The sequence below is a fragment of the Stenella coeruleoalba genome (assembly GCF_951394435.1).
Source record: "Stenella coeruleoalba genome assembly, chromosome: 7".
NCBI classification, from domain to species: Eukaryota; Metazoa; Chordata; class Mammalia; order Artiodactyla; family Delphinidae; genus Stenella; species Stenella coeruleoalba.
The window spans coordinates 35,039,532-35,067,069 of NC_137153.1; the positions used below are offsets into that span (position 1 = coordinate 35,039,532).

Sequence of the window (27,538 nt, forward strand, 5' to 3'; positions counted from 1 at the left end):
GTCCCCTGCATTGGCAGACAGATTCTTAACCACTGCACCACCAGGGAAGCCCTGTTTATTAATACTTTGAAATGTTTCTAAGCTTCCTATTCTGTTACATCTAATCAGCGATTTTTGTATTAGTAAAATAATTTTAATTTTAGTTACTGTATCTTTAAATGTCTTCATGCTTAGTTTTTCCTCATTTTTTCTTCTGATTGTTATTATTTTTAATAAACTTCAGAATTTTTCCTCTTTGAAAAAGAAAAATAGGGTTTCCCTGGTGGTGCAGTGGTTGAGAGTCCGCCTGCCGATGCAGGGGACACGGGTTCGTGCCCCGCTCCGGGAAGATCCCACGTGCCGCGGAGCGGCTGGGCCCGTGAGCCACGGCCGCTGGGCCTGTGCGTCTGGAGCCTGTGCTCCGCAACGGGAGAGGCCACAACAGTGAGAGGCCCGCGTACCGCAAAATAAAAGAGAAAGAAAAATGCCAGGACCTTTGGCATATTTTAGAAGTTCATTCATTACGCGCTGTTATTTAAATATAAAAACACTAGGGTGAATCTGCAGTATGGAGGACAAGTACACACCCAGGTGACTAAAAACTAAGAGGACCCCACAAGTTAAAAAGGAAAGATTTTAGTGCTCACCTGAACCACCCTTCTAATGCACCTGAAAGTCACTTTACTAGACTTTACTTATCTAATTTTCCACAATTTCTCCCAGAGCCCAAGTGGCTGTAATTATGTTTCTTGAGCGCGGGTTCCAGCGGAGCAGAAGGGAGGCGTACTGGAGCTCAACAACTGGGTCCAGTGGGGAAATGTGCCCGCGCCCCCGGCGCATTGTGGGTAATGTAGTCCCGCGGCCACCGGTGATCTGGCGAGTACGATCTTGAGCTTCGGAGCCCTCTGAGCATTTTGGGTATTGTAGTCCCTCCCAGAGGTATTGTGGGTATCGCACTTCCGCTTCGCGCTGTTGTATTTCTGGACATTGTGACCATCTTTTAAAGCTCATGGTGAGCAAGCCCGACCATGGCCGCTGAGTCCCGGGGATAGAGGGTTGGGAAACCTTGGCGAGGGCAGGCGGGGTTGGTCTGCCCTGTCCGCGGGTTCCTTGAGGTTTGATTGTTTTCCGGACGGGGTCGGACGCAGTCCGCCTAGTAGGGGTTGTGGGCTGGGTCTCGGGTCTCGTGCTGTCCGGCGGTGCTGGGGAGCCAGCGTCCTGTCCCGGAGGGGTCTGGACTGGTGCAGGTGATTTGGAGGACATAAGTACCCCTCGCCCGGAGCAGACGTCTCCACTGCTGGGGCGCGCGGCTCGGGCATCCTTCCTAGGTCTTAATTGGGGAGCGCGGCTGGGTGGTGCCAACCATGGTGATGGAGGCGCCGCTTGGCCTCGATGTCCCGGATTTTGGGGGAAGGACTGGCCTGGGCAAACACCCAGACTTGCCTTGATTGGGGTGGGGAGGACGACTTGGGTCAGCGGCATCGGGGCCCGCAGGCTCCTGGGGGAGTTGGAAGGGCCTGGTGGGAGTCAGACATCCCCGGGTTTGTGTGGGGCGTCCTTGTGCCCAGATCTACGACTCCAGAAGTTGTCTGGCTCCTGCGGCGCTGGGGCTGTTCCAGGAGCTTGGGGTGGAGCAAGTGGAGTGCAGCCCACGGGGCAGGGAACTTTCCTCAACCCCCAGGGGGCTGGTGGCTGACTCCCTGAATTACTGGGGATGGAAGAGAGGAGTGGGTGGTAAGACGTCCAGACTTAAGTTTTATTTTAAATTTTGCATTATGAAAACGTTGTAAATATACACAGAAGTAGCCGTGAGGTCTCCTGGATTCATCGCTCAGATTCACCACTTACGAATGAGAGCCCTATCTTTCTCTTCCAAATCTGCAACCTCAGGTGTGCATCTCTTTGGGCATTGCCTTTCCCTCGGGGCCTATCCCAGGCCTGCTGTGGGAGCCCCGCCCTCCATAGAGAGAGTTCAAATCCAGGTCTGCCTCTTTCTCATAGTCACTTTAAGCAAGGTACTGAACCTCCTGGGGCTGTTGGGAGTGTGGAAAGGGGAAAACGGGTGTCTGGTACATGCTAATATGACGTTCATTTCAATAGGGTTCAATAACCCCCATAGGCACATAGAAGATTAATGTCATGCTGGACATCAGCATGACATGAGAGAAGGCTTATTCTAAAACCCATACCCTGATTCTGTCCCGCGTATTGTCCTTCCCTTCCATACCTGGTTCTGATACCTTACTTTAGTGAAGCCATCTGCAGGCTTGGGGGTTTCCAGCCTGCTCTCTGTGCTGGGAGAGAATCCTGAGGCCAGAACCACTTCTGTTGTACCAGGTTTGCCCTGGAGCACTCTGCTCCCTCACATCCAGAGGGGACTGCCCGTTAGGGAGGAGGGAACTCCTAGGGGCCTGGCAGCCCTGCCTCAGATGGGTACCACTTCCTTGTTGTGTTCTTGTCTTTGGTCATAATGGAGGGTGTGTCCTTGATATCCTATGCCAAAGTCATAATCCCTTTGCGGCACAGCTGCAGGTGGTCTCCCAGGAAGCCAGGCTTGTTCTTGAAGGGGCACATTCCTGTGCCCTAATTCAGGGCTTTCTATCTTCTCCGGAGTTGCTCCTGCATTGTCCTGCATTGTTTCTCTCCATATACATTCACACTGTTGTATTCTCAGGGCCTTAGAGTGCTGCCAAAACAACGATGGTGAAAAGTACTGTTTTGTTAGCAGTAGACCTGTGTTGGCAGTGTGCTTTCTATTCACTGCCATATTTTATTTTCTCAGTCACCTTGCACATTAGGTAGTTGAATTCTCATTTTCTAGAGAGGGAAATGGTGTAGTAGAGGATTAAGTAACTTTTACTTTGGAGCTATTAAAACTTTCAAAGTTTTAATGAAAATTTAAAAGGAGCTGCTCTATTTTTCACGTTTGTCTCATACATCTAATGCTGATAAAGATAAAATATATGTTCATTTTCTCCTGATCATTGGTCTCAGCCCCTAACAGTAATGGTGACATTAATGACACCAGCAGAAGGCTGGAATCAGACCAGTGTTTGAAGTCCACATACCACCCACCCCTACCCCCACCCCCATAAAGTTTTTTCTCCTTTCCTTTTTTGGGGGTATAGAAGGAGATGGAGTTATTACACTTAAAGTTTATTATGAAAATTTTACAAATGCAGCCAAAAGTAGTGAGAATACTGATAGAGCATCTTTGTACCTCTCACTCAGCTTCAGCAGTTGTTAACATTCTGCTCTTCTCTTTCTTTTAGTTTTCTCTGTTGTAGTATTTTGCAGCAAATCCCAGGTATTTTACCTGTAAATACTTCAGTGTGCATCGTTTTTGAATAAGGACTTTATAGAAAATAACCTTTATACCAAATGGCACACCCAACAAAATTAACCATAATTCCTTAATGTCATCTAATATTCAGCCTGTGTTCATTTACCCCATTTGTCTCAAAATGCCTTTCTACAGTTTAAATCCTACTCTCTTAACCCAGTTAAGAGGCATGAACAGGGAAATATCTGGAATTCTGTCTTCTGAATCCCCCCTTCCCCTTTCTTTATACCCACTCTTGCCTTGCTGATCTTTGTTAATAGCAGGAGTCCACCTCTGGGCACTTGCTCCTTGACCTCAGCGTTCTTCTTGCCTCCTTGTGTTTCACAGATTTTCTCACTAATCTGATGAGCTGTTAAATCCTGTCAATTCTTCCCTTTCTCCTCTCCCCTCACCTTTGTGTTAGCTCAGCATAATTTGTCTTTCCCCATGTTCTAGTTTGTCTGTTAAAAAAGGACCCGCCCTTTGGGCTCTGAAGCTGGACTCTTAGCCTCCACCACCTATTGACTCTGTGACCTTGGATATTGCTTCTGTTCTATGTGCCTCCTTTTTCCTTATCTGTAAAATGGGGTTGATAGCAATGTCAGGGTTGTTGTGAGGTGGAAGTGCGCCTGTGCTTCTGAAGTGGTTAGGGTGCCTGGCGCACAGTGAGTGCTCAGGGAAAAGTGAGTTGTGGTGATGATTATCAATTCTGAATTGCCCCCCCAACCCACCTTTCCAGAATTATCCTTTACTCTTCACACTGATTGGACTCTGTCTTACAGTCATATGGGAATATATTCTATTCCATGCAGTTGTATTCCTTCATGCCTTTATTTTTGAATTTTATTTTATTTATTTTTTTATATAACAGGTTCTTAGTAGTTATCAATTTTAAACATATTAGTGTATATATGTCAATCCCAATCTCCCAATTCATACCACTACCACCACCACCCCCACCACTTTCCCCCCTTGGTGTCCATACGTTTGTTCTCTACATCTGTGTCTCAATTTCTGCCCTGCTAACTGGTTCATCTGTACCATTTTTCTAGGTTCCACATATATGTGTTACTATACGATATTTGTTTTTCTCTTTCTGACTTACTTCACTCTGTATGACAGTCTCTAGATCCATCCACGTCTCTACAAATGACCCAATTTCATTCCTTTTTATGGCTGAGTAATATTCCATTGTATATATGTACTGCATATTCTTTATCCATTCGTCTGTCGATGGGCACATAGGTTGCTTCCATGACCTGGCTATCGTAAATAGTGCTGCAATGAACATTGTGGTGCGTGTGTCTTTTTGAATTATGGTTTTCTCTGGGTATATGCCCAGTAGTGAGATTGCTGGGTCATATGGTAATTCTATTTTTAGTTTTTTAAGGAACCTCCATACTGTTCTCCATAGTGGCTGTATCAGTTTACATTCCCGCCAACAGTGCAGGAGGGCTCCCTTTTCTCCACACCCTCTCCAGCATTTGCTATTTGTAGATTTTCTGATGATGCCCATTCTAACTGGTGTGAGGTGATACCTCACTATAGTTTTGATTTGCATTTCTCTAATAAGTGATGTTGAGCAGCTTTTCATGTGCTTCTTGGCCATCTGTATGTCTTCCTTGGAGAAATGTCTATTTAGGTCTTCTGCCCATTTTTGGATTGGGTTATTTGTTTTTTTAATATTGAGCTGCATGAGCTGTTTATATGTTTTGGAGATTAATCCTTTGTCCGTTGATTCATTTGCAAGTACTTTTTCCCATTCTGAGGGTTGTCTTTTCATCTTGTTTGTAGTTTCTTTTGCTTTGAAAAAGCTTTTAAGTTTCATTAGGTCCCATTTGCTTATTTTTGTTTTTATTTCCATTACTCTAGGAGGTGGGTCAAAAAATATCTTGCTGTGATTTATGTCAAAGAGTGTTCTTCCTATGTTTTCCTCTAAGAGTTTTATAGTGTCCGGTCTTACATTTAGGTCTTTAATCCATTTTGAGTTTATTTTTGTGTATGGTGTTAGGGAGTGTCCTAATTTCATTCTTTTACATGTAGCTGTCCAGTTTTCCCAGCACCACTTATTGAAGAGACTGTCTTTTCTCCATTGTATATCCTTGCCTCCTTTTTCATAGATCAGTTGGCCATAGGTGCATGAGTTTATCTCTGGGCTTTCTATCCTGTTCCATTGATCTGTATTTCTGTTTTTGTGCCAGTACCATATTGTCTTGATGACTGTAGCTTTGTAGTATAGTCTGAAGTCAGGGAGTCTGATTCCTCCAGTTCTGTTTTTTTTCCCTCAAGACTGCTTTGGCTATTCGGGGTCTTTTGTGTCTCCATACAAATTTTAATATTTTTTGTTCCAGTTCTGTAAAAAATGCCATTGGTAATTTGATAGGGATTGCATTGATTCTGTAGATTGCTTTGGGTAGTAGAGTCATTTTCACAATATTGATTCTTCCAATCCAAGAACATGGTATATCTCTCCATGTGTTTGTATCGTCTTTATTTTCTTTCATCAGTGTCTTATAGTTTTCTGCATACAGGTCTTTTGTCTCCCTAGGTAGGTTTATTCCTAGGTATTTTATTCTTTTTGTTGCAGTGGCAAATGAGAGTGTTTCCTTAATTTCTCTTTAAGATTTTTCATCATTAGTGTATAGGAATGCAAGAGATTTCTGTGCATAAATTTTGTATCCTGCAACTTTACCAAATTCATTGATTAGCTCTAGTAGTTTTCTGGTAGCATCTTGAGGATTCTCTATGTATAGTATCATGTCATCTGCAAACAGTGACAGTTTTACTCCTTCTTTTCCAATTTGTATTCCTTTTATTTCCTTTTCTTCTCTGATTGCCGTGGCTAGGACTTCCAAAACTATGTTGAATAATAGTGGTGACAGTGGACATCCTTGTCTTGTTCCTGATATTAGAAGAAATGCTTTCAGTTTTTCACCATTGAGAATGGTGTTTGCTGTGGGTTTGTCATATATGGGCTTTATTATGTTGAGGTAGGTTCCCTCTATGCCCACTTTCTGGAGAGTTTTTATCATAAATGGGTGTTGAATTTTGTCATAAGCTTTTTCTGAATCTATTGAGATAATCATACGGTTTTTCTTCTTCAATTTGTTAATATGGTGTATCACATTGATTGATTTGCATATATTGAAGAATCCTTGCATCCCTGGGATAAATCCCACTTGATCATGGTGTATGATCCTTTTAATGTGTTGTTGGATTCTGTTTGCTAGTATTTTGTTGAGGATTTTTGCATCTATATTCATCAGTGATATTGGTCTGTAATTTTCTTTTTTTGTAGTGTCTTTGTCTCTTTTTGGTGTCAGGGTGATGGTGGCCTCATAGGATGAGTTTGGGAATGTTCCTTCCTCTGCAATTTTTTTGGAAGAGTTTGAGAAGGATGGGTGTTAGCTCTTCTCTAAATGTTTGATAGATTTCACCTGTGAAGCCATCTGGTCCTGCATTTTGTTTGTTGGAAGATTTTTAATGACAGTTTCAATTTCATTACTTGTGATTGGTCTGTTCATATTTTCTAATTCTTCCTGGTTCAGTCTTGGAAGGTTGTGCTTTTTTAAGAATTTGTCCATTTCTTCCGGGTTGTCTATTTCACTGGCAGAGAGTTGCTTGTAGTAGTCTCTTAGGATGCTTTGTATTTCTGTGGTATCTGTTGTAACTTCTCCTTTTTCTTTTCTAATTTTATTGATTTGAGTCCTCTCCCTCTTTTTCTTGAAGAGTCTGGCCAATGGTTTATCAATTTTGTTTCTCTTCTCAAAGAACCAGCTTTTAGTTTTATTGATCTTTGCTATTGTTTTCTTTGTTTCTATTTATTTCTGCTCTGACCTTTATGATTTCTTTCCTTCTACTAACTTTGGGTTTTGTTTGTTCTTTCTCTAGTTCCTTTAGGTGTAAGTTTAGAACGTTTGTTGAGATTTTTCTTGTTTCTTGAGGTAGGCTTGTATCACTAAAAACTTACCTCTTAGAACTGCTTTTGCTACATCCCATAGGTTTTGGATCGTCGTGTTTTCATTGTCATTTGTCTATAGGTATTTTTTGATTTCCTCTTTGATTTCTTCAGTGATATCTTGGTTATTTTGTAACGTATTGTTTAGCCTCCATGTATTTGTGTTTTTTACGTTTTTTTCCCTGTAATTGATTTCTAATCTCATAGTGTTGTGGTCAGAAAAGATACTTGATATGATTTCAGTTTTCTTAAATTTACTGAGGTGTGATTTGTGACCCAAGATGTGATCTGTCCTGGAGAATGTTTCGTGTGCACTTGAGAAGAAAGTGTAATCTGCAGTTTTTGGATGGAATGTCCTATAAATATTAATTAAATCTTCACTCTCATTATTCTGAATTCTTTTTCTGGATGGTTGCCTATCTCCACTTCATTCAGTTGTTTTTCTGGGGTTTTATCTTGTTCCTTCATCTGGTACATAGCCCTCTGCCTTTTCATCTTGTCTGTCTTTCTGTGAATATGGTTTTTGTTCCACAGGCTGCAGGATTGTAGTTCTTCTTGCTTCTGCTGTCTGCCCTCTGGTGGATGAGGCTATCTAAGAGGCTTGTGAAGGTTTCCTGATGGGAGGGACTGGTGGTGGGTAGAGCTGGCTGTTGCTCTGGTGGGTAGAGCTCAGTAAAACTTTAATCCACTTGTCTGCTGATGGGTGGGTCTGGGTTCCCTCCCTGTTGGTTGTTTGGCCTGAGTCAACCCAACACTGGAGCCTACCTGGGCTCTTTGGTGGGGCTAATGGCGGACTCTGGGAGGGCTCATGCCAAGCAGTACTTCCGAGAACTTCTGCTGCCAGTGTCCTTGTCCTCATGGTGAGACACAGCCACTGCCTGCCTCTGCAGGAGGCCCTCTAACACTAGCAGGTAGGTCTGGTTCATTCTCCTATGGGGTCACTGCTCCTTCCCCTGGGTCCCAATGAGCGCACTGCTTTGTGTGTGCCCTGTAAGAGTGGAGTTTCTGTTTCCCCCAGCCTTGTCGAAGTCCTGCAATCAAATCCCGCTAGCCTTCAATGTCTGATACTCTAGGAATTCCTCCTCCCGTTGCTGGACCCCCAGCTTGGGAAACCTGACTTGGGGCTCAGAACCTTCACTCCAGTGGGTGGACTTCTGTGGCATAAGTGTTCTCCAGTTTGTGAGTTACCCACCCAGCAGTTATGGGATTTGATTTTTTTGTGATTGCGCCTCTCCTACCGTCTCATTGTGGCTTCTCCTTGTCTTTGGATGTGGGGTATCTTTTTTGGTGAGTCCCAGTGTCTTCCTGTCAATGATTGTTCAGCAGTTAGTTGTGATTCCAGTGCTCTCACAAGAGGGAGCAAGAGCATGTCCTTCTACTCTGCCATCTTGAACCAATCTCTTCCTTCATGCCTTTATGCTTCACAAATTCACTCTTGTTATCTAAGTAGCTCAGATGTTTCTCCAGTGCAAAGATTTCTGAATGTTCTCTGGCAGAATTACTCCTATTGTTCCCTTTAGCCCCAGAGCACCTTATACGTGAGGACTCCAGGGCTTGCATGGTATATCCTGTTTGTCCCACTGGTTTTGAGATGGTGCTTTGAGGGACGGGCACCTTGTCTGCTCCTCATGGGTCACTGATTGGCACCCAACTGTGAGGATATGAGGGTTTGTCCTTTCTGCCTGGAAAGGTTTGTAGGAGGACTGATGGAAACTCAAGTAGAAAAGAGGGTTAGGCTATTATTGGGGTAGACCGTGGGTGCCAAGATAATAGGTGTGGACCTTTTTGTGTGGTCATTGGGACCCACTGCACGGTTTTGAGCAGAGAAGGCTTATCATTTCCTCCTTCAGTTATTACTTCATCTCTGTGTTCTCCTTTAGAATGGAAATCATCAAGAGAGTTTTCTATGTTTGATAGTCCAGTTTTTTTCTGCCCAATCTCTAATTAATTTCCAGCTATTTGGGATTTTTTTAGATAATTTATTGTTACTGATTTCTTATTCAATTCCATTCAAGTCAAAGAACCTTCATAGTGTTTTCCACAGTGTCTATACAGTGCACTAGGGTTTCAGTTTCTCCACATCCTTGCCAAAACTTGTTATTTTGTCTGTGTGTGTGTGTTGTTTTTTTAAATAATGGCCATTTTAATGGGTAGAGGTGCTATCTCATTGTGGTATTGATTTGTATTTCCCTGATAATTTGTAATGCTTAGTGTCTTTTCATATGCTGTTGGCCATATGCTGTTTATTTAAGTCCTTAGTCCACTTTTTAATCTGGATATATGTTTTTTGTTAGTGAGCTGGAGTTCTTTATATATTCGGGATATTAACCCTTTATCTGATACATGGTTTGCATCGATTTTCTCTCATTCCATAAATTGCCTTTTCACTTTGTTGTTTGTTCCCCTTGCTGCACAGAAGTTTTTAAGTTTAATGTAGTCTCATTTGTTTATTTTTGCTTTTGTTGCTTGTGCTTTTCGTGTTATATCCAAGAAATTATTGCCTATTCCAATGTCATGAAGCTTCTCCCTTATGTTTCCTTCTAGGAGTTTTATAGTTTCAGGCCTGGGGTTTAGCAATTTTAATATTTGCAAATAATCAACCTTTGGCTTTTTAATTTTCTTTGGAGTTTCATTTATATTTCATTGATATTTTTTCCTCTTTATTATTTTCTATTTTTTTTTCCTTTTCATTTCCTAGCGTCTTAAGGTGGGAGCTGGAGTTGTTTCTTTAAATTAAAACTTTTCTGGTGTATTCATTTAAAGCTATAAGTTTCCCTTTAAGAACTGCCTTAGCTGCTGTGTTTATTGCTAGAATTGCCATAATAATGCACCACAGACTGGGTGGCTTAAACGACAGAGATTGATTTTCTCTCAATTCTGGAGGCTAGAAGTTAAAGATCAAGGTGTTGGCAGTGTTGGTTTCTTCTGAGGCCTTTCTTTGGCTTGTAGCTGGCTGTCTTCTCCCTGTTTACATGGGCTTCCCTCTGGACCTGTCTGTGTTCAAATTTCCTCTTATAAGGACACCAGTTATATTGGATTAGGGCCCACCCTAATAATGCCATTTTAACCTAATTACCTCTTTGAAGACCTATCTAAAAATACAATCACATTCTAAGGCACTGGAGGTTATGAATTCACATATGAATTTCATAGGGGACACAATACACCTGTAATAGATCTATATCACAAATTTGGTTAGTTGTCATATGTTTCGATATGTTGTGTTTATTAGAATCATGCAGTTAAAAGTATTTCTAAATGTCCCATGGAATTTTTTCTTTCATCCGTATCTCCTTTAGACCAGCGTTGCTTTACTGATTCCTACTTTAATTCCATCTTGGGCAAAGAACATACTCTTTTTAAGTTTCAGTCCTTTGAAATTGGTGACTTGTTTTATATGCCTTGGAATTTCATTTTCCTTGGTTAATATTCTTTGTGCCCCTTTTACACTTGCAGGGTTTAGCATTCTATAAATGTCAATTTGATCAATACTGCCTGATAGTATTTTTTAAACCTTCTGTTTTTCTTCTTTACTGTTAGTTAGCTTTTTCATTTACTGAGAGGTGTATCAAGTTTTTTTTAACTGTGATTATGATTGTTTTCTTTTCCACTCTGTCATTTTTTTCCTTCATGTATTTTTTCCAGTCTATGACTTGACTTTTTATTTTCTTGCCAGTATCTTTTGCGGAACAGAAGTCTTCTAATCCTAACAGAATCCACCTTATCAATATTTTTCTTTCATTGGTTGTATTTTTGGTGTTATATCTGAAGAGACACTGCCAAGTCCCTGGTCACCTAAATTTTCTCCCATGTTATTTTCTAGGAGTTTTATAGTTTCATATTTTACCTTTAGCTCTGCTATCCATTTTTAAAAAATCAATCAATTAATTAATTAATTAATGGCTGTGTTGGGTCTTCGTTGCAGTATGCAGGCTTCTTATGGTAGTGGCTTCTCTTGTTCTGGAGCACAGGCTCTAGGCACACAGGCTTCAGTAGTTGTGGCACGCAGGCTCAGTAGTTGTGGCTTGCGGGCTCTGGAGCGCAGACTCAGTAGTTGTGGTGCACGGGCTTAGTTGCTCCGCAGCATGTGGGATCTTCCTAGACCAGGGCTCAAACCTGTGTCTCCTGCATTGGCAGGAGGATTCTTAACCACTGCTCCACGAGGGAAGTCCCTACTATCCACTTTGAGTTAATTTTTGTGGAAGGTATAAGGTCTGTGTATGTGGATGTTCAATTGTTCCAGTACTGCCATTTATTGAAAAGATAGTCCTTTCTCCATTAAATTTTCCTTGCTCAGTTGACTTTATTTATGTGAGTCTATTTCTATGCTCTCTATTCTGTTCCATTGATCCATTTGTCTATTTTTTAAATTTATTTTTTGCCAATACCACACTTTCTTAATTCCTGTAGCTTTATAGTAAGTTGCAAAATCTGGTCACGTCAGTCTTCTGACTTTGTTGTTCTTCAGTATTGTGTTGGCTCTTCTGGGCCCTTGCCTTTCTGTATAAACTTTAGAACCAGCTTGTTGATATCTTCAAAGTAACTTGCTGGGATTTTAATGGATTGAATGTATAGATCAAGTTGGGAAGAACTGACATCTTAACAATATCAGGTCTCCCTATCCATAATATGGACTATCCATTTTATTAGATCTTTGATTTTTTTTCAGCAGAGTTTTGTAGTTTTCCTCATATAGATCTTATATGAAAAATTTAAAAAGATTTATACCTAAGTATTTCATTTTTCTGGTTGCTAATGTTGTTGATTTCAAAATCCATCTGTTCATGGCTGGTATAGGAAAGCAGCTGATTTTTACCTTGTATCCTGCAGCTTTGATATATCACTTGCTCTCGAAATTTCTTGTTGATTCTTTGGGATTTTCTGCATAGACAATCAGGTCATCTGCGGACAAAGACAGTTTTATTTCTTCCTTCCCAATCAGTATACCTTTTATTTCCCTTTCTTATCGTCTTACATTAGCTTGGAATTCCAGGATGGTGTTGAATAGGAGTGGTGAAAGGTGACATTCTTGCCTTGTTTTTGATCTTAGTGGATAGCATCTAGTTTCTTAGCATTAAATACGATGTTAGTTGTAGATTTTGCACTTTTTATTATATAGCCACAATTATTTGCAGAGAGTATCAGCACAGCCCATTTTTAGCCTAATCCTAACAAAATTAATACTGATTCTTTAATGTCATCTAATATCTTATCAGTGTTCCTATAACAAGGTCCACACATTGTATTTGATTGCTGTGTCACTTAAGTCTTCCTTTTATTCCATAAGACCTCCCTCTTTTTATGCTATTAACTTGTTGAAACCTTCATATTTTTTAAAAATTGCAAATTATGTCAGTTCACCCTCAGTACTTCAGCATCATTTCTAATTGTGACTTGTTTTTCTCTATATCCAGAATATCATGATCCTACCTAACAATATTCACAATAATTATCTAACATCATCTAATACCCAGTTCATTTGAATTGGCCTTCATAGTCCCCAAAATGTTCTTCAGTTCATTTGTGCAGACTAGTCAGTCAAGGCTAATAGATGACATCTGAAGAATGGTTTATCTCTTAAGTGGATTTGCATTAAGGACAATCTCTCCTCTTAAAAATTTTGTCATGGGGGCTTCCCTGGTGGTGCAGTGGTTGAGAGTCCGCCTGCCGATGCAGGGGACACGGGTTCGTGCCCCGGTCTGGGAAGATCCCACATGCCGTGGAGCGGCTGGGCCTGTGGGCCATGGCCACTGAGCCTGCACGTCCGGAGCCTGTGCTCCACAACGGGAGAGGCCACAACAGTGAGAGGCCCACATACCGCAAAAAAAAAAAAAAAAAAAAAATTTGTCATGAAATTGACTTGTTGAAGACCTAAGGTATTTTATGACTGCCCATTCTTAAATTTCAAGTCACATTTCAAATCTTAGGTATATATGTGAAGGGGAAGGTGCAGCCAGGTTATGGCTTCTACCGTGCTTCAAGTCTCCCTGTCCCCCAAATCTACATTCTGTCCTGAGCTGTAGTGGTCTTTCTGTTTTGAATTTCCTAGGCCTTGTCCTTTGGCCTCAGGGCTGATGTGGATGGGGAGCTTCTATTTTCACTATGATAGGTCACTTTATTTCTCAATGTGAATGCTCATCTCTGGGCACTATGAGGCCCTTTCCTCTTAATAGAGTCCACACAGTGACTTAATAGAGTCTCATCCAGCTGCTGGGGCTGTGGACTTCATTTCCCAACTGGAGATTGGGACTAAACCTGCTGCTGGCCCAGCTCTGGGAGCCTTACTTACAGGACACTGGTTAAGAATGGATGGCTCTGATGCCCTCTGCAACCTGCCTTCCTTACCTCCTTCTTGCCTATGCTGAACTTGGAGGCTGGATAGAAGGGTACTTCTCCCAAGCACCCCCTCACTTCTCTTCTCTTTCCCCAGCTCTGCCTCTGCAACTTGACTCTTGTCTAGGAAGAGCACTCAGCAGACCAAGAATATGGCCCCAGGGCTCCTGACAACCAGGGATGAGGTGAGTCCTGAAATTTCTTCCTAGCTCTTGCAGGATGGACCCATTGCCTTTTCTTGTCTTGGAGCTGCCTTGTTGGTACCTAGCCCTGATCTTGGAGGTGTGGTTCATCTTACCTGGAGCCTTTTCTCAGACTCCTCTGCTCCATTCATGACCTATGCATTCATCAAGTAGTGAAGTGTTATCAACACAGTTAAAACACAATCATGCTTATGTGCCCAGTGACTCCCAAGGCCTAAAAAAGTGAAGGAAGGCTTTCAAGGAAGAAGCTGCCTGAGCTGCCCCTGACAGATTTGGCAAGTTGAAGAGCTGAGGGAATGCATTCTTGTGGGAATGTGGCTGGAAGCCTAGCACGTCTCAGAGAGCAGGTGACCTGCAGACTGTCCCTCATCATATGGGAAGCTTGGAGCAGTCAGTGGCCTTTCGTCACATCATTTTTCTCTGTTTAGAGGTGAGGATGCTGATCTGCTGTCTGCTGGTGATTCGTGGGTAGATTTAGTTTGCTGACCCCATGCTTTATATTTGGGTTTTCCACGCTTAAAAACTGGAAGATTACACCTAAGTCCTGAGTCCACACTCTTGGTGTGTATGACAAGTAGCTGGAGCCAAATGGCATCTCCATGGTGTAGTCACACCCCCTTGTGCCCCTTAACCCCATGGCTGAGGTGCCTGATTCATTCATTACTTGCCTTGCCCCTGAAGGCTTTGCTTTCATCCCCTCTGAGCCTGGATGGAAGTAGTTCAGCCAGAATCCTGAAAGCCAGGCTGAGGAGTGTGGACTTGAACCTGGAACAAGTTCGGTTTTGAAGGATTCTGAGAAGGAATTTGCCATAAATGGTAATCGAATGAATGTATGTCCCGAAGGGAAGATTTTCTAATCCCTGAGACTAGGCATATTGTGAACATGACGTAATCAAACGGAGTTAACATTTACTGACCACCTAAACAGATGCCAGGTGGGATGCTTATGCTGATTATATCAATTACGAAAAATAGTGTCAGTTGGGCTAATTAAGTTTTGCTTTGCCTGTCCTAAAAATATGACAAGTGTAGAATTTTTTTGTAAGATCTGAACTTGATCTTAATACTGAGCTCATATAGTGGATATTTGTCTGTTACTGTATCAGTTAAAAATGATTGGTTTTGATGTTATCAGATATCGTTGAGGGCTGTATGTCCCTCAGTTGTCAAATCTTTTATACCTTTGAGAGAAAATGTTTTATGTAGTGCATGCAATTCAGAATGTTCCCGGGGTGGGGGTGGGGGGCTTTTCTTTTGTGTGTTTCACTTTACCATTTCTGATGTTAATAGAGAAGCATTCTTGGCCAAAATGGAACATTACTTTTCCTGTCCCTATTCTGCCACTTCCTGTGGGATCCTTAGCACACCCTGAACCTTATCCTATCTATGATCAACATTTCTCAGTATACATTTTTTCTTTTATTCATTCATGAAAAATTGATTCCAGGGCATGCGCATCTGAGTAGGTTTGTTTTTTAAGATGAAGTTTCCGTACCTGCAAATGTAAGACACTTATAACATAGCTGTTTCATAAATGGACCCAATCTTAACTTACTTTGAAAGTACAAAAGAACAAAGGGGTTTGTTTGTTTTTACGTTTGTTATTTGAGGCATAGAAATTATATATTTTAGGGTTCTTTAAATTGCATTTTCAGGTACTTTGTTATGTGTCAGTTCTGAATTATATAGAAATTTCTGACCTATATATACATCATGACATTTAGGCATTTTTTCCTAAGGGCTTTTACCTGAGAGGAGAAATTGGAATATGCATTAGAGTTGTGACATAGAAGGGGGTTGTACCTAGAGGCTATTAACTAGTAGGAAATTAGCACTCTTTTATTTAATCTCAAAAAATTTTTTTGAATGTCTGCTGTGTGCAGGAGCCTTTGATGGTTTACAGTGTTACCTGTAGCACAGCCTCCATTCTTATAAGACTTCCAGCTTTTTTAGGGGTTTACCAATCACTGGAATTAAATATTTTGAAAAGTTTTCATTGACATATAATTCATTTCCAATAAAATTTGCCCTTTTAAAGAGTACAATTCAGTAGATTTTAATATATTCACAAAGTTGTGCAACATTCACCACTATCTAATTCCATAATGTTTTCAGACCCACCCCCACCCCAAAGAAACCCTGCACGCATTAGGAGTCACTCCCCATTCTCCCCTCCCCCAGCTCTTTACAACCACTAATCTATTTTTATAGATTTGGTTGTTCTGGATGTTTCAAATAATTGGACTCATATAATATGTGGTCTTTTGTGTCTGTTTTCTTTCACTTAGCGTAATATTTTCAAGATTCATCCACATTGTAGCCCAAATCAGTAATATTTCATTCTGCTTTAAGGTTGAATAGTATTCCATTGTATGGCTATGAGACATTTTGTTTATTCATTTATCTATTGATAGACATTTCAATTATTCCTATCACTTGAATTTAATTAATATTTTTGGTCTGTGTGCATCTGATTTTAATGATAAAATTGTAGTGTATTAAAACTAGTGACTACCCCACTGTCATACCTTTAAAGTGAAGAAACCACAAACATTCATATTGAAATCAATGACTCTACAGGTTAAAAATATTCACAGATTTTCACTATTCCATCCCACTGTTTCTCAGTCATTGGAAATTTAACCTGTTCTCAATGTTTGAGAACCTATTTCTGTAGGAAATTTTGTTCATGAAATGAATTTTGGACTTACCACAAAATATGGCCACGTGAAGAGACATGAGTGTTTTAAATCATATGAGCTACAACTCTATAGTAGAGTATCTGTGTTCTTTTGTCTGCTTTCAAAACCATCCACAAGATGCTCTAACACCTCTGCTCTCTGTTCTACCACTAGCTTACCTTTCCCTCCTGCCAGATGTTTTACCCTACCTATATCATAGGCTTTCTCCCTCTCCTGCTCATGGCATCTGTGTTCCCTTCCTCCCTACATGCCTCATCTTGATTCTTAGCCCTCTGCTTTTTCCTCAACTATTCTGAATCTTACTCATCTTTTAAATTTTAATTTTTTTGATATATAGTTTACATACCATAATTCACCCTGTGGATGAAATTATCAGACAAGGACTTTAAAGTCTCTACATTAACTATGCCCAATGAGGAAAGGAAAACATAGCACTCGCTATCAGCTATCAGATAAAATCAACTTCAAGACAGAGGGAAAGAAGACCATTTCGGAATGATAAAGGAGTCACTTCATCAGGAGGACATAAGAGTTATGTGTGTATATAACTGTTCAAAATAACAAAGCTTCAAAATAATTGTCAGAATTAAAGGGAGAAAAAGGCCCCCTTTTGAGTAATTGATAGAACAACTAGGTAAAAAATTAGTAAAGACATAGATGATCTGAAGAAAACCAGCAACTGTGTTATCCTGGTTGATAATTATAGAACACTGCACCCTACAACTGTAGAATACACATTCTTTTCAAGTACATTTGGTATGCTCACCAAGACAGACTACATGAGGGGTCTATAAAGGAAGTCTTAATAAATTTAAAAAGATTTAAAGAATACAAAGTATATTCTATGACTCAAGAGAATTGTATTAGAAGTCAACAATAATATAAATTTAAAATATTGGAAATTAAACAACACACTGTTTACTAATCCTTACATCAAAGAAGAAATTGTAAGAGAAATTAGAACAGAGTGATGATGGAAATACAACATATCAAAGCTTGTGGGAGGCTAACCTGGGTAGTTCTCCCTTGCCAGCCCTTTAGCAGTGCCCTCCACCACTTCTGGGGCTAGGGTCTCTGTGCTAGCCCCACCCCTGACATCCAACTTGGAGACCCATGCAGTGTCCCCAGAGGGACTGAGAGGAAGACAGAGTATTGCTGATTGGGCCCCCATATTCTCTCTCTCACTTGACTTTCTGTTCCTTGTTGGGGAAGCTCATGGTCTGTGATTTGCTGATGAGGTTACAAGGATTAGCAGTTGGAAAGTGACTGGAATGAACACCCCAGAGCCATCACCTGCTTGCTTTCTTAGACTGGGATAGAGGCAGCTACATGTGGCCACAGTGCTAGCTCGCCAATCGGCTGATGAGCCACTCTGGACTTTATCTGAATTACTTTGGTATCAGGCACATTGCGCCCAAAAGCAAGATCTCCTTTGCCTAATCAGAAAGAACTTCAGGACAGAAACATCATAGGCTCTGCCTTCAGTGGACTAATGTTGAATAGGAGAAAATTCATGTATACAACCTAAATCAAAACAGGCAATTCTGCAATAAAGATGGAGATAAACCATCTTATTTTGTGAGAGAAGAAATCTCAGATAATGGTTCCTTCTTGGTACTGGGGATGGTCTTGAGGCATGGTCCTTGGGAGCCTGGTTTGGGGAAAGCTTGTAACATTGGCTCAGGTTAGATTCCTTCAAGACCCTCCCTGAGGAATTCTCTTGTATTTCTAGCAAGTGACCATGCCTCCCCAAATTCTTCAGGAACAAGAACCAAGGGATTTGATGAGTGTAGGAGCAACGTCAGTCTAAACTCAGACTTTCCTACACGGAGAGTGATACTTCAGGAAGAAGAACCCACAATTGTGTCATTTATGGCAGAGGCTTCAGATTCAATTATGAACTCGGGCAACATCAGAAAATTCATTTTGTTGAGAAACCCTATGTGTGTGATAATGGAAGTAAATGCTTCATTGAAAGCTCAAAACTTACTATCAGAGGATTCATACTGGAGAGAAACATTACAAGTATACTGAATATTTGAAAAGCTTCAGTCAAAATTCTAATCTTCAGCATTAGAGATTTCACACTGGAGAGAAACCCTATGGATGTAACAGTGTAGGAAAAGAAAGGATTTAAATCCATCTCAAATCTCTTTCAGCACCAGAGCATCCATTTGGGAGAGAAACTTAAAAATCTGTTAAGTGTGAGATAGATAGCCTTTAGTTAGAACTCATACCTTGTTCCACATAGGCAAACTTACAAACTCATAGGGAGAAGCCCTATGAGTGTAAGGTGTGTGGGAAATCCTTTATCTATAGCTTATATCTAACCCAACACCAAAGAATCTACTTCAGAGAGAAGCCCTACAGATGTGATAAATGTGGGAGGGGCTTCTGTTTGAACTCACAACTTGGCCAGCACCAAAGAAGTTACAGCATGGGAAAAAAGCCATACAAATGTAGTACTATAGGGAGTGCTTCAGCCAGAGCTTCTACCATCATTACCACCACAGAATCCCCACTGGTGAGAAACTCTATGGATGTGATAAGTGTGGGAAAGCCTTTTGTCAAATTGCAAATCTTATTCAGCATCAGGAAGTTTATACTGGAGAGAAACTCTCTGTATTACACTGCTAGGGCTGCCATAAAAGAGTATCACACACTAGGTGACCTAAACAACAGAAATTTTATTTTATCACAGTTCTGGGGGCTGGAAAATGTAAGATCCAGGTGCAGCCAATTCAGTTCCTGGTGAGGATTATTCCTGGCTTGTAGGTGGCTGGCTTCTTGCTGTGTGTTCATATGGCAGAGACAGAGTTCTGGTATCTCTTCCTTTTATGAGGCACCATTCCTATTGGATCAGGGCCCCACCCTTATGACCTCACTTAGCCTCAATACTTCCTTAGAGGCCCCATCTCTAAATACAACCAAATTGGGGTTAAGCCTTCAACACAATTTTGTGGGACACCATTCACTCTATGGCATTCCACACCCGGCCCTTCAAAATTCATGTCCTTCTGACATGAACATACAGTATTTCATCTTAACAGCCCCCCAGATCTTAACTCATACCAGTATCAACTTTAAAGCCCAAAGTCTCATCTAAATATCTAAATCAGATACAGGTGAGACATGAGTAAAGGTACCATTTCCCTAAGGTAAAATTCCTCTCCAGTTGTGAACCTGTGAAACCAGGCAAGTTATGTACTTGCAAAATAAAATGATGGACAGGAGTAGGATACACATTCCCATTCTAAAAGGGAGAAATCAGAAGGAAGATAGGGTGAAGGATTCTAAATAAGTCCAAACCTAGCAAGGTAAATTGTATTAGATCCTAAGGCTGGAGAATAACCCTCTGGTTTGATGTTCTACTCTCCAGGCCCACTGGATTGGCAGTACCCCTTTGGCCCAGAGGGGTGACCCTGCCTCTGTGGCTTTCTGAGAGGGCCCTGCTGTAAGCAAGGAGTGGCAGCCTTGCCCCCTGGGCCTGTGGTGGGATTAGCAGCCCTGACAACTTACGAATAGCCTCTCTTTCCTTGAAGGATAAGGCAGATTCACACTCTTCCTGTTTCATCCCATTTTCTGTGCCTACTTTAGTGCCAGCTGCAGTGTTTTTGTGGGTATACGTCCATCTCTTCCTGGCTTCTGCTGAGATGGCTGATTAAATTCATGGTTCACACCCATACTAATTACCTTATCAAATTGTTCAGACATGCCCTCAGTGTTCTCCTCAGAACAAGTTTTCTCTCTCTTTTTTTTACAATGTAGATAAGTTAAGAATTTTCCAATCTTCAGTATGGGTTCATTTTTACTTAACAATTCCTTCTTCACTTCATCTCTCTTCTTCTACATTTTACCATAAGTAGTCAGGAGGAACCAAGCCACTCCTTTAACACTGCTTTGAAATCTCGGTTAAATATCCAGTCTCATTACTCACAAGTTCAACCTTCCACAGAACACTAGAACACAGTTCACTCGAGTTCTTTGCCACTTTATAGCAAGGATCACCTTTCCTCCAGTTTCCAGTAACCTGTTCCTCATTTCCATCTGAGACATCACCAAATGTCCTTTAACATCTATATTTCTGCCGTCATTTTTTTCATGATTATTTATGTATTCTCTAAGAAGGTGGAACTTTTCTTTTCAGCTCTTCTCTTTCTGAGCCCTCATAAAAATCACCTTTAATGTCTGTATTTCTACCAACAGTCCCTTCATGTCAATCTTAGATTTTTCTAGCATGCACCACAAAATTCTTCCAATCTCTACCCATCATACAGTTTCAAAGCCATGTCCACAGTTTTAGGAATTTGTTACGGCAGCACCCCACTGTCAGTACCAAAATCTGTATTAGTCTGCTAGGGCTGCCATAACAAAATACCATCGACTGGTGACTTAAACAACAGAAATTTATTTCTCACAGTTTTCAAAGCTGGGAAGTTAAAATTAGGGTACTGGCTGATTTGGTTCCTGGTGAGGGCTCTCTTCCTGGCTTTCATACTGCTGCCTTCTTGCTGTGTGCTCACACAGCAGCATCAGAAAGAGAGTAAGCTCTGGTCTCTTCTTATAAAGTACCAACCCTATCAGGGCCCTACCTTTCTGACCTCATTTAACCTTATCCCTTGCATGCCATATCTCCACATATAGACACATTGAGAATAAAGGGTCAACATGAATTTTGAGAGGACACAGTTTAGTCCATAGCACCCCACAAATGTTATGAGTGTGGAAAAACCTTTAGTCAAAATTCACAAGCATCAGAGAGTACACAAGTAAAAATTCACAGGGGTGGAGAGAACCCTTAAATACAGTGAATGTGAAACTCTGGATTTGTTCAATGTCAAGAAGACTGATAGAGGGAGAAAGGCCATAGATACAAGTGACATGTAGGAAACTTCAATGTGCTAAGCCCATATGGAGCCTGACTCCACATCAGAGTGTTGACACCAGGAAGTGTAAGGAACATGAGGAAGATTCTGATGATATTCAGTGTATGTAAGATCATGAGAGCCCTGTGAATAATCTCTTTCCAATTTGTTGAAAGTATTAGTCTGGGCCATCTACTAGGATGTGGAAAGTGCCCTTGGAAACACATCTCCTCAAAAGTGACTTTAAAATTTTTTGTTGATGTGAAATTCACATAACATAAAGTTAGCTGTTTTTTTTGTTTTGTTTGTTTTTGTTTTTGTTTGCGTTATGCAGGCCTCTCACTGTTGTGGCCTCTCCCGTTGCGGAGCAGAGGCTCCGGACGTGCAGGCTCAGCGGCCATGGCTCACGGGCCCAGCCGCTCCACGGCATGTGGGATCTTCCTGGACCGGGGCACGAACCCATGTCCCCTGCATCAGCAGGTGGACTCTCAACCACTGCACCACCAGGGAAGCCCAGTTAGCCATTTTAATATGTACAATTCAGTGGCATTTAGTACATTCACAGTGTTGTGCAACCATCCCCTCTATCTAGTTCCAGCATTTTTATCATTAAGCAATCACTCCCTATTTGCTCCTCTTCCCAGATACTGACAACCACTAACCCTCTTGTGTCTCTGTGGTTTTAACTGTTGTGGATATTTCATATAAATGGAATCATACAATTTAAAAAAAAACTTTGTGATATGAAACATGACAGAGTAAGGGAAATCCATGATCGTACCTGCTCAAAAGCAACTAATGGGCTGCCAGAAACTGTCAGAATTAACTTCTATACAACTTTGGAATCTAGTCAAAACTGGAAGATTTGGTGAAGAAAGAAGCTCCTTAGTTTGTGGCAGGAGAGTACTGTGGCATTTTAAACTGCCTGCCTACCAAGTATCCATGAGGAAGCCCCAGCACAAAGACTTTAAATCAACTATCTTAAATATGCATAAAGAGCTAAAGAAAACCATGGACATGGAACGAAAGGAACTAGGTCAACAAATATGTCAACAATGTTTGAACCAATAGAGATTATCAATAAAGAGAAATTATAGAAGGGAACCATATAGGAATCTTGGAGCTGCAAAGTACAATAACTGAAGGGAAAAATTCATTAAAGGGGTTCAACAGCATATTTAAACAGGTAAAATTAAATCTGTACACTTGGAAATATTTCAGCTGAGGTTACCCATTGTGAGGAACAGAAAGAAAAGATTAGCTTGAAAAACCTGTGTGACACCATCAGGTTTACTTACATACACATAATGGGAATTGCAGAAGGAAAGGGGAGAGAGAAAATTTCAAGAAATAATATCCAGAAACTTCCCAAATTTGATAAAAGAACAAATCTATATATCCCTGACACTCAACAGACTCCAAATAGGATAAACTCAAAAAGATCCACACCAAATTGTCAAAACCCAAAGACAGAATTTTGAAAGCAGCAAGTGAGAAGTTGTTTGTTACCTACAAGGGACCCTCAGATAGATTAACAGCCAATTTCTCACCAGAAACCATGGAGGCCACCAGTCAGAGACATAACACACTTTAAGTCTTGGAAGAAAAACTGTCAACTAAGAATTCTATATCTGGCAAATTATTCTTGAAGAATGAGGGAGAAATTAAGATGTTACCAGATAAAATCTGAGAGAGCTCATTAACAGTAGACCTGCTCTACAAAAACCCCAAAACCAAACCAAACCAAAACATTCAAGCTGATTTGAAAAGGACACTAGATAGTAACTCTAAACCATAAGAAAGAAAAGTGAACACTAGTACAGAGGCTTGTATAAAAGCCAGTATTATTGTGCTTTTTGTTTGGTTTATAACTTCTGCTTTTTCTGTATGATTTCAGGCAAACACAAAAAATATACATCTATGTTAATGGGCATACACTGTATAAAGATGTAATCTTGGACAATTACAAAATAAGGGGAGAGGGATGGAAAAGTATAGGAGCAGAGTGTTTGTATACTATTGAAACTAAGTTAGTAGATTTTTACAAGCTTAACATGTTAACATGGTAACCACTAAGAAAATACTTAAAAATATACAGAAAATGAAAGAAATGATAAAAGTGAAAAAAATACAAGAAAAAAATCAATAAATATTTTAAAAGGCAGTAATGGAGGAACTGGGGAACAAAAGATATACACAGAAAACAAAAGGCTAAATGGCAAAAGTAAATCCTTCCTTTTCAGTAATCACATTAAATATAAATTGAATAAACTCCCCAATCAAGAGGCCTAGGTTAGCAGTTTGGATTTAAAAAAAAACCCAAGATCTATACATATACTGCCTACAAGAGACTCACTTTAGATAATATGGACATAAAGAGGTTGAAAGTAAAAGGATGAAAAAATATATTTCATACAAATAGTAATCAAAAGAGAGTTGGGATGGCTGTATCATGAGACAAAACAGATTTTAAATTAGGAAAAGATAATAAAATGAAGAAAGACATATTTATAAAAGGTTCACTACAGAAATAATATATAGCAATTATAAATATAAACATAACATAGCAATATAGTCCGAAAATATATGGAGTAAAAATGGACAGAATTGAGAGAAAAATAGGTCTGCAATAATGGTTGGTGACTTCAATACTCAGCTTTCTATACTGCATAGGGCAGGCAGACAGGAGATCAACAAGGAAATATAGAACTTGAACTACACTGTAAATCAGTTTCACCTAACATATGTACAGAACACACCACCCAACAACAGCAAAATATATATTCCACTCAAGCGCACGTGGAATGTTCTCCAGGATAGACCATATGTTAGGCCACAGGTAAGTCTTAAGTTTGAAATGATTGAAATCTTACAAAGTAACTTTTCTGTTCACAATGGAATGAAACTAGAAATGAATAACAGAACTTTGGAAAATTCACAAATATGTGGAAACTAAGTAGGACACTCTTAAACAACTAATGTGTCAAGAAGAAAAATCACAAAGTAGAAAATACTTTGGGAGACAAATGGAAATGAAAACATGACATACCAAAACTTATGGAATATGGTGAAAACAGTGCTTAGAGGGAAATTTATAGCTGTAAATGCATGTATTAAGGGAAAACTCAAATTAATAACCTAACTGTATAACCTATGTAACTAGAAAAAGAAGCACCAACTAAACTCAGGCTAGCAGAAGGCAGGAAATAATAAAAGAGCAAAGACAAAATAGAGAATAGAAAAATGATAGAGAAATCAACAAAACCTAAAGTTGGTTCCTTAAAAAGATTAACAAAATTGACAAACCTTTATCTAAATTGACTAACCAAAAAAGACTCAAGTTACTCAAATCAGAAATGAAATTGGAAACTTTATTATCAATTTTTTAAAAATATAGAGGATTATAAGGGAATACTATTAACAGCTGTATGCCAACAAATTTGCTACCCAAGGTGAAATGGACAAATTTTGAGACATGCACAGTTTATCTCAACTGACTCAGGAAAGAATAGAAATTATGGATAGATCTATAACTAGTGAGGATATTGGAGCAGTCATTTAAAAAACCTCCCAATAGAGAAAAGCTCACAATGAGATGGTTTCACTTGTTAATTCTACTAAATAGATAAAGAAGAGTTAACACAAATCTTTCTCAAACTATTCCAAAATACTGGAGAGGACACTTTCTGTCTCATTCTGTGACACATTGCTCTGACTACAGAGGTCTCAGACAAAGACACTACAAGAAAAGAAAACTACAGGCTAATATCCCTTATGAATATAGGGGCAAAAATCCTCACCAAAATGCTGTAACTCATGACCAAGTGAGATTTACAATGATGTTTCAAAATATTAAAATCCTGTAATATACTTCATTCAGAGAATGAAGGATAAAAACTGCATGATCATTTCAATTGATGACGAAAAAGCACTTGACAAAATTCAGTACCCTTTCATGGTAAAAACATTCAGTAAACTAGGAATAGATGAAAACTTCTTCAACGTGATAAAGGCCTTATATGAAAAATCCACACTAATGTTCTTTATGGTGAAAGACTGAAAGCTTTTCCCTGAAAAACAGTACAAGATGAGGATGTCAGCTTTTGCCACTTCTGTTCAACATAGTACTGGCAGTTCTAGCCAGAATAATTAGGCAGAAAAAGAAACGGCATCCACATTCAAACAGAAGTAAAATTATTTCTTTCCTCCAGACATTATCTCAAATCTATACAACCCTAGAATCCACAAAAAAATTGTTAGAGCTAAAAATGAATTCAGCGAAGTTTCAGGACACAAAATCAACACACAAAAGTCAGTTGTATTTATGTACGTTTTCAAAGAACTATTCAAACAGCAAATATTTTTTAAAATCCCACTTACAATAGCATCAAAAATAATAAAATATTCAGTAATAAACCAAGCAGGCAAAAGCCTTGTTCACTGAAAAGTGCAAAACATTGCTGAAATTAAAGGAGACCTAAATAAATGGAAAGACTTCCCATGCTATGGATTGGAAGACAATATTGCTAAGATGACAGTAATATCCAAAGTGATCTATGGATTCAATACAGTCCCTATCAAAGTACCATTCATGTTTTACATAAATAGAAAAACCTATCCTAAAATTCATTTGGAATCTCATAGGACCCTGAATAGTCAAAACAATCTTGTAAAAGGAAAAGAAAGTTGGAGGACTCACTCTGCTTGATTTCAATACTTAGCTCCAAGCTACAAACAGCGGCAAAACAGTGTTATACTGCCATAAGTATAAACATATAGATCAGTGGAATAGAACTGAGAGCCCAGAAGAATATTCCTCTTACGTATGATGAATTGATTTTTGACAAGGATGCCAAAACTATTCAATTGAAAAAGAACGGTCTATACAAGTGGTGCTTGGACAACTGGATATCCAGAACTAAAAGAACACACTTGAGAAAAATGAAAAATTAGAAAGCCTCTGCAAAGAAATAGAAGATGTAATGAATAAGCATATGGAAATTTCAGAACTGAGAAATATGTACCTGAAAGAAAAAGTTCAGAAGATGGGCTTAACAGCAGATTGGAGGTAACAGAGAAATTATTGGACTGTAAGATGGAATAATAGAAATTACCCAATCTGTGCAACAGGAAGAAAATATACTGGGAAAAAGACGAACAGAGTCTCAAGAATTGTGAGAGTATAACAAAATATCTAACATTTGTGTTACTGCAGTTCTGGAAGAAGAAGCAAAGAAGGGCAGGGTTGAAAAAGTATTAGAATAATTAATTGCTGAAAAGTTCCTAAATTTGGCAAGAGATGTAAACCTACAGATTCAAAAAGCTGAGTGTATCCCAAACATGATAAGCCCACTGAAATCCACACCAGGATACATTATAATGAAACTCCTGAACACTAAAAATGAAGAAAACATCTTGAAATCAGCTAAAAAAAAATAACACATTTCTTACAGAGGAAGAAAACTATTAGAATGGTAGTGAATTTCTCATCAGAAATGAGAGGCTAGATGGAAAGTGGTGTGATGTTTTTCAGGCACTGAAGTAAAAGAATTGTAAACGCCAAATCCTGTATGAAATGAAAATATTTTTCACAAATGAAGAGGAATCATAAAAAAGATACATCATACAGACATTAATCAAAGGAAAGCAAGAGTGGCTATATTAATATCAGGTAAATAGACTTCAAAGAAAATTACCAGATACAGAGGGTGATAAATTGGTCAGTTCATCAGCAAGACAGGATCCTTAATGTGTATGCATCAAATAACTGAGCTTCAAAAGATGTGAAGAGAAAACTGAAAGGAGAAATAGACAAATCAACAATTAGAGACTTCAACACCCTTCTCTCAATGTTATATAGAATAATTAGACCCCAAATCAGTAGGAGCTCAACAACGCCATCAACCAACAGACTCTAATCAACATTTACAGAACGTTCCACCTAACAATAGCAAAATGCATATTCTTACAGTCAGCCCTCCATATCCATGGATTCCACATCTGCAGATTCAACCAACTGCAGATCAAAAATTAAAAAAAAATTTTTTTCCAAAAGTTCCAAAAAGCAAAATTTGAATTTGCTGTGTGCCAGCAACTATTTACATAGCATTTACATTATATTTACAACTATTTACATGGCATTACATTGTATTAGGCATTATAAGTAATCTAGAGAT

The 27,538-nt window shown here is 39.6% G+C and overlaps 1 protein-coding gene across 3 annotated transcripts in view; it reads left to right on the forward strand.

Annotated features, from left to right (window-relative positions):
- The first annotated feature begins 920 nt into the window (after positions 1 to 920).
- Positions 921 to 27,538, forward strand: part of ZNF169 (zinc finger protein 169) — a 51,714-nt gene continuing 25,096 nt past the window's right edge. For 2 of the 3 annotated variants that reach the window (XM_079925788.1, XM_079925790.1), the window contains exons 1-2: positions 921 to 991; positions 13,690 to 13,777. In XM_079925788.1, coding sequence (XP_079781914.1) covers positions 13,745 to 13,777 — 33 coding nt within the window. In that variant the 5' untranslated portion in view covers positions 921 to 991; positions 13,690 to 13,744. The other variant, XM_079925789.1, reaches the window with a different exon arrangement.